At 32.4% G+C, this 8,405-nt stretch overlaps 1 protein-coding gene across 1 annotated transcript; it reads left to right on the forward strand.

Annotated features, from left to right (window-relative positions):
• The first annotated feature begins 4,511 nt into the window (after nt 1-4,511).
• Nucleotides 4,512-7,235, forward strand: LOC132266985 (probable N-acetyltransferase HLS1). Its single transcript, XM_059768018.1, has 3 exons — nt 4,512-5,119; nt 5,394-5,599; nt 6,102-7,235. Exons 1-3 carry the CDS (start codon nt 4,937-4,939, stop codon nt 6,964-6,966), a joined length of 1,254 nt encoding a protein of 417 aa, XP_059624001.1. The 5' UTR covers nt 4,512-4,936; the 3' UTR covers nt 6,967-7,235.
• The last annotated feature ends 1,170 nt before the right edge of the window (nt 7,236-8,405 follow it).

The following is an 8,405-nucleotide window of genomic DNA, read 5'->3' on the forward strand; positions in this document are numbered from 1 at the left end:
ATGTATGATATTCTTGCCATATCTCTCACAAAAAAAAAATAATAATAATAAAATAAAAAAAAATCTGCGCCTTCAAATTCGAAGAATGTATTATTTGTTTATATACAAAAAATCATTATTTGTGGGGGAAAAAAAATTATCTTTTATTTTAAAGATGCCACATCAATGTGCATGCACAATATTTTAAAAGAAATAGGCTTTTGTTTGGCTTGTGATTGGGTGGTAGAAAAGCCTTTATTCTAGAGATTAAATTTTATTTTATTGTTTTTGGTAGGGTAAGAAAAATCTTTACTTTGGTATCACATAAAATGACATTGAAAAAGTTATTACATGGTCGTGAGACCAATCATCGGTCATGATTAAGCAGTGATTAATAAGTAAAAAGTTGTACAAAATTGGAGAAATCATTACACGGTCTCGATCCATCAGAGACTATAACGTAACTAAAAAACTGAATAAAACTGACATATTTGACTGTGTAATATCTTTGATTAGCTGAAATCACATGGTTCCAGATGATATATATAGTTTCGGGCCGTATAATAATTTCTCAGTGACACATTTACTTACATGTCAATTAGTAATTAGCCCGAAACTAATGTTCCAGATTATGTAATAATTTCTCATTCAAATGTTTAAAAATTAAAATCTTTCAATAGGGTTATTCAGTTATATTTATTGATTTTATAATATTTTCATATACTATCATATAAGTTTTGAAAATCCTCAAAAAGTCAATATAATCCATGATTACAATGTTCTCAATTAAAACAAAACAAAATCAACCCTAAAAATCATATAACAACCTCAATGAGTCAATGCAATAATAAAATTTTTGAAAGCCCTTCATGAAGAAACAAAGAAAATATTTTCTAAACCAATAATTCCAACTTTGCATGAATTGTGATTAGTTGTTAGTTTTCATTTTCTTAGAGTAATTAATTACTAATCCTCAAACCTTACCTATCACTATCCTCCTTCACAAGTGTGTCTTTTAAATATGTTCTGATAATTATAAAAGTCATTTTCAAAAAATGAATATTCGCCTAAACTTTAGGAAAAATAATGACAAATGTTTCTCAATTATGCCCCACTAACTGTCACATGCCAATTAGATAAATCCAGGTTGTATATTCAAAAATAGTATAATGACAAAATTTAATTAATATAAGTTCTATTCATGGTGACGTGTCCACTTCTAAAAACATTCCAATCGTTTTCGAAACGTTTAATGTTTAAGCCCCACAAGGTGCCACGCCATCCATGATGTGGAGCTCAATAAAAATCACACAATTTATTTAGATTTCTTTAATAAATAAAAAATTCAAAAAATAAAACTTTAAGAAAAATTTGAAAAATACACATCATTAAAGTGACATTATAATGACAAAAATGAGCCTTCATATAAATTTGAGAAAAATGATTTCCATTTTAAGTTTTATTTTTCATTTAATTTTTATAAATAAAAAAATTTTAGAAAATATTTTAAAAAAATTCTAATGTATTTTCATTTTCTTATAGATACTCTATTTAAAAAATAAAATAAAAATTAACAATACTATGCGGAATGAATTATTTGTATTAGTTTTGATTTTATATTAAGCGGAACCATTTTCTTTAAATTTACATTAAAGGGTATTTTCATCATTATAAAACCACTTTGCAGCAAATTTGATAATTAGAAAAAAAATTTGTCTTAACTTTTTTCTTCAAGGAATTTCTTGCTAAATATTGAAAAAAAAGAAGAAGAAAGAAGAGCAGTTTTATACAATTTGTCTTTTTAATAATAATGGAATGTTTTTGGGCTCACGAATAAGTCACATAATTTTTCTCAACAGGGGTTATTCTTGCGCTTTCATTCAATTTTTTATTATTTTTTACTTAATTTTGTTGTTCTCATATACTCACTTTCGAATTCACTCTCGTTTCTTCTCTTGCTTTATGTGATTTAGCTCACGATTTCGATTTCTTATTTTTCAAATCTTTACCTTTTCATTTTATCGTCAAACACTCAAATTCTATTCATTTTATCTATCAACCCTCGAGTTGTCCTCTAAATCGGACTATTTTCATTATCTTGTTAAGGGAATCCATAGTCCATTCATAGGGATCAATCTTGTTGCAGTTAGGCGCCGACTGGTCCTTCAATGCTAAGGATTGATGTCATCCAATAAAATCCTACCATTAAGTTATAGTCTTTGGCACTAAGAGCAACCCAGAAGTCAGTAATTGATTGTACACTTATTTTGAAGGCTCCAAATTCTTGTTATGCACTCATTTTTTCATTATACACTTTATTATATTATTATTTTTAAAATAATAAAATAAATTTTTTTATTATTTTTTTTTTCAACAATTTTATTCTCAATAACTATAATACTAACAGGTATAATTGTTTGCTCCGATTTAAATACAAGATTTGAAAATTATATATATAAAAGTGCATTACATAACTTCTTACAAATAAAATAAAACAATACAACTCAGAAAAAAAAAAAAAAAAAAAAAAAAAAGAAAAAAAAAAAAAAAGATAGTAAACATTACAATTAATTGCCCCTTTTTGCATAACGCGCCATAATCTCATTCCACACAGGTTCACATATTGTACACTTTGGTGATGCGCGGGGTTGCTCTAACTTGGTGACAGATTTTCTTAGTAAGGTCTATGAAAAAATGGTGAGCTTGTTTAAAATTTATCAATTAATGATAATTTTTTTTTTCTTTTTTTTAAAGTACTATTCCCTCTCTTTCAAAATAAGTATTATGCTTCTCTTTTTGTCTGTTCTAAAATAATAATACATTTTTCTTTTTCAAATAATATATTTCACATATTTTTATATATATCTTTTGAATTTAAAATTTGAATATTTAAAACTTAAAAGGTAAGTCAATAATAATATATATCTCACGTGTTTTTTTAAAAATTATTACTTTATGTACTTAAAAAGAAACAAAAAGGGTAATAAATGAAAGTCAACTATATTCAAAATTTTCTAAATGTAATGATTTAACCCACCTAATAAACCCCGAGTATCGTCAGGACTTTCCCCTAAAAGTATAAAGCAATGTGACATGATTACATCGACACTGAAGAGTTTTCATGGTGAGGGCTATAAAAATGGTGACTCTGCAGTGCAAATTTAAAGTTTCTCTTCTAATGATAAATATGGATTTGAGAGGAGTACACACAAGATGGAATCTACCAAATCCAGTGATCAGGCCATCTTGTCCGTCAATTTAGGATAATCCTTTAAATCAGCCAATCCCGACCGTCCATTTGAGAAATCTGAAATAGCCCACTACTCTACTCACTAATTCTGCTATCCTATTATCAATATCAATATTCATCATTGATTTGTTGTTGTAGATAAAAAGAAGGCCGCTTTTGCAGGCAATCAAGTCTGTAAAAAGATCGGACGGCCGAAATTTCAGGAATTGCCCATCAGCTCGACGTTAAAGACAGTACTTATTTCCACCACGTACGTCACCACATTTCATCTTCATGATAACGTATTGAACTCCCCATCATCACATGAGGCTTGGGCCACACACCATAACATGCTTTATATTGTACATTAAAAATCCACCTCAATAGTCTACTCGAGAGTAATTTTGGCCATGTTGTGCATTGGACTAATCAGAATGTTCATGATCAGAGATGGTAATTTATACAGCGAGGTTGGGTAGCTGTCCCATCTTGTCCAATTTATAATAAATTTGGGAAATTGTTTAGTTTATTTAGACAAAAATAATTTTTACTAATAAAAATTCGTGTAAATTTAAGGCAAGGACCGGGGATATTACCCATCCAACCTTGTCTCGTTCTATTTATGTAATTAAGTTATTAAATTTTTCTTATTTTATTAGCATATATAGTTATATCTGGAAACTTTAAGTCACATTTATTTACTTTCTCAGTCGTTTTAGTTAATGATAGAGCCCTACGAACTAAAAACGTTCATACCCTTGAATTTTATGTTAAATTATTGATTATTTATTTTTTATGATTTTTTTTAATAGTTATATAATTATATTTAAGGAAAAATTTTATAACTAAATGAGGCAGGACGAGTGCCCACCGATAAAAAAAAGTAAAACGGGACAAGAATGGAGTGAAAAGGTCTCCCATTTAGATAATTTTGGCCGAAAATGGAGTGAGAATTTCTAAACAATTGTGAGGGCAAAGGAGGATACATCCCGTTGCCCTTCCTATTCATAATATACACTAATATGCATTGAGCGTACTGAACATCTATTCATGGTTCGATTGGTAATCAGGGCCTAAAAAAATAATCATAAAAGGATTTAAAAACGCATGGCCATGATGAAGAGGAACATGAGAAATTGAGAATGGTATATAGTACACGTATGACATGGCTATGAGTTGATGATATTTATAAATGGATGGTGATATATATATGTATATATAGAGAGAGAAAGTGGAGTAAAATGGGTGATGATGGCAACGCCTCCTTCGGTACGAACAAATGATTAAAATCAAGAAAGAAGAGAGAGATAGAGGAACAGCAACAACCCAAGACTGCGCAGCCACAGCCGCCATTTATCATTGCCTTTTTGTGTGATGATCATTATAACTATTTTGTTTCAGAGTGCGAAATAAAGTTACATTAAATCTAGAGAGAGAAAGTGATCCGGACGGACACAAAATTGCGAGTGTGTGACATCCAAAAGCACTGAATTAAATAAAAATAAAAGGGATTCTGGTGAGAGAAAAAAGCCCAAAAATCAGCTATTTAAGGACATCACAAGAGCACTACTTAAACCTCTGCAATCATCACTTCCCTGTAAAGTAAAACCAGAGCGCTCCTCTTTCTTTCTTAGCCCAAAACAGAGTAATACTGATTTTGGGGGTGTGGGTTTTGCTATTTATAGTGATATATATATATATATATATACACACCAATTTAGAGAGAAGATGGTGGAGGATGGTGTACCAATGGTGGTGGTGAGAGAATTCGATCAAGAGAGAGATTGCAGAGGAGTGGAAGATGTAGAGAGAAGGTGTGAAGTTGGGCCGAGTGGGAAGCTCTCTCTCTTCACTGACCTCTTGGGTGACCCGATTTGCAGAGTTCGAAACTCTCCCGCCTATCTCATGCTGGTACAGACATTAATCATATTTTATTTCAATAATGATACATAATATATATATATATATATATATATATATATATATATATATATATATATTCCGATTTCAATGAACAGAGAGCAACAATAGACTCTGTTTAAGAACCAACTTTTTTTATTAAATTAATCACGTAATAATTTGTTATTTTTCGTGTGTTGGATTGATGAATGCTAGCCAAATTCATGTTTTGCTATTCATATAGTAATCACATATATGTGTGTGTTTGTGTGTGTGTTTGTCACAGGTTGCTGAGATGGTAATGGGTAATGAAAACGGAGAAGAGAGAGAAATAGTAGGGATGATAAGAGGTTGCATCAAGACCGTTACATGCGGCAAGAAACTCTGGAGGAATGGAAATGGAAAGATCAACGGCCTCGATCACTCCAAACCCCTTCCTGTCTACACCAAACTTGCCTACATCTTGGGCCTTCGTGTCTCTCCCTCTCACCGGTACTCTTTCTTTGTCTTTATCCCATTCATTAACACCATAAATACAACCCATTTAAGACTATAAATATATATATACATACGTATACGTATATCACACATTATAGTTTTAGTAGTCTTTCATTATTGATTTAATCAAATACTTAAAAAATAAAATAAAATTTAATAATATTGTTACATTTTTTTAATTCATTATTATAATGAAAAGTATGATACATTCACGTTTATACATGTGTCTTATTAATATTATTAACTCTAAATGATTTTTTTTTTTTACCTTAAATGGGTTGTTACATCAATTTAATAGTATTGAATTCTCGAATTAACGTTATTTTGTAGTGTTGCATCAAAATTTAGTTTGTACGTACTAAAATTCAGGTCATATATGATATATACCTACTTATGTGTTTGTCAAATTTTATCTTAAATGGGTAGTGAGTGAGTACACATATATATGTGTATGCGTATTGGTGATGGATATATATATATATTGACAATATTGCAGGAGAATGGGAATTGGGTTGAAGCTGGTTCGTAGAATGGAAGCTTGGTTCGGCGAAAATGGTGCTGAATATTCGTACATAGCAACTGAAAACGACAACCTAGCTTCGGTTAAGCTCTTCACAGACAAATGTGGCTATTCCAAGTTCCGTACACCTTCAATCCTGGTCCGGCCAGTGTTCGCTCACCGAGTCCGACTCACCAAGCGAGTCACCATCATCAAACTCACCCCGTCCGACGCCGAGACGCTCTACCGCCGCCGATTCTCCACCACCGAGTTCTTCCCCCGCGACATCGACTCTGTCCTGAACAATAAACTCAATCTGGGCACTTTCATTGCCCTCCCATCGAACGCCTACTCACCTGAGTCGTGGCCGGGTTTCGAACGATTCTTGACCGACTCTCCCGAGTCGTGGGCGGTACTCAGTGTGTGGAACTGTAAGGATGTGTTCAAGCTTGAGGTGAGAGGCGTGTCGCGCGTGAGCAAAGTGTTGGCCCAGACCACTCGGTTGGTGGACCGGGCTTTCCCGTGGCTGCATTTGCCATCGGTCCCTGAAGTGTTTCAGCCCTTCGGGCTTCATTTCTTGTATGGGCTTGGCGGGGAAGGCCCAATTGCGGTGAAGCTGGTTAAGGCCTTGTGTGACTTCGCGCATAATTTGGCTAATAAGTGCGGTTGTGGGGTGGTGGCGACGGAGGTGGCGAGTGGCGAACCGCTCAGGTTAGGAATTCCCCACTGGAAGAGTCTATCGTGCGCCGAGGACCTGTGGTGCATCAAGAGACTTGGGGAAGACTACAGTGACGGGTCTGTGGGTGACTGGACAAAATCGCCACCTGGGCTGTCTATTTTTGTTGATCCAAGAGAGTTCTGATTATATGTCATGTGGCGTGTTTGGCCCAAAAAAAATCTACTTCTGAGGTTGCAAAAAAAACCAAGGAATGTGGCTTAATTAGGGTCTTAATTTTGTAAAGTTTTTTAGATGTGGTGGAGGTTGCAATATACAGGAGGAGAAGATATGGTTTTTTTTTTTCTGCATATATATATATATGTGTGTGTGTGTGTGTGTGTGTGTGTGGAGGTTGTTGTAAAGTTAATATCCCCACTTTTTTCTTTATGTTAATGGAAGTGACTTTTTAGATCCTATTTCAGCCAAATGGAGCCTTAGTTTTTTTATTTGGTCATGTGGGGTTTGTTCTTTTTGGCACTACTTTAATTATATTCTTAGAGTTGTGTTTGTGTGATTGATATTAGATTTAGAATATGGCATTTAAGATTGTGTTTGTGTCCTGTCTTTGTTTCATCTTTTGGACAGAATGTGAAAGTTCAGAGCCACAAATATTGAAGTTGACAGAGGTTGAAGATGATTTGCATACGATTCAAGGGATGTAACATGTTAAAGGTTAATAAAGTATCAATTATTAGGGGTGGCCATATATCGAATCGAATTAGATATCAATTTTAATTCGACCCGCTCTTAATAGGTTAGATAAATCTTAATCCTGATCCGTTATCCTAGGGATTGGATCTATGTAATAACGGATCGGATTGGATCCGCGAATTAAGTTTTATTTAAATTATTCATTATTAGATCCGTGATATAACGGATCGGATTGGATCCGCGAATTAAGTCTTATCTAAATTATTCATTATTATTTATTTATCTTTTAACCACGATAAAATTTTAATTCATTAATATTAATTCATATATTTAAATAATTATTAACTAATACATTTTTAAGTCCATTAAATTATCATTAACTAATTAAATTAACTAATATATTCTTTGAATATATATATATATATATATATATATATATATATACATAAATTTCACAGATCGGATCGGATTTTTAATAACCCAATCCGTGAGTTACGGATTTAATTTTTTTTTTAATTTATCACTAATTTGTGAGTGTAACAATCCGATTCGATCCGCATCGGATCTATGAATTATTTGTCCACCCCTATCAATTATGATTGACTCTTTTGTGCAAAACAAAAAAAAATTGATAAGTGATTTGAAAGTGAAAGTCCGGCAGATAAACATGTACGAGTTTTTGTAATTTTATGTTGACATAATAAATTATACATATTTCTTTCCGCAACTCATTTTCTTGGATGGAAGGACATAGATTCCAAGATACAGCAAAGCGCAGTGTTATTCAATATCAAGTTGCAAATTGACTATAACTCATTTTTGAATCATTTCACATCATTATCATTCAATATTAAGCTTATACAGTCTCTGGTGTCCTATTGGTGACTATAATTCTATGAAACAGTCCTATTGTGACTAGAATTCTGTGAAAC

Source organism: Cornus florida, unplaced genomic scaffold, assembly GCF_030987335.1.
Source record: "Cornus florida cultivar Cherokee Brave unplaced genomic scaffold, ASM3098733v1 CherokeeBrave_3.0.0_Hap2_Chr07, whole genome shotgun sequence".
Taxonomy (NCBI): domain Eukaryota; kingdom Viridiplantae; phylum Streptophyta; class Magnoliopsida; order Cornales; family Cornaceae; genus Cornus; species Cornus florida.

Excerpts from the sequence above, each read along its gene's own strand:
- LOC132266985 (XM_059768018.1), top strand. The coding sequence starts at position 4,937 with ATGGTGGAGGATGGTGTACCAATGGTGGTGGTGAGAGAATTCGATCAA. Across the intron at positions 5,120-5,393 it reads CTCCCGCCTATCTCATGCTG|GTTGCTGAGATGGTAATGGG; the intron begins GTACAGACATTA and ends TGTTTGTCACAG. Across the intron at positions 5,600-6,101 it reads CGTGTCTCTCCCTCTCACCG|GAGAATGGGAATTGGGTTGA; the intron begins GTACTCTTTCTT and ends ACAATATTGCAG.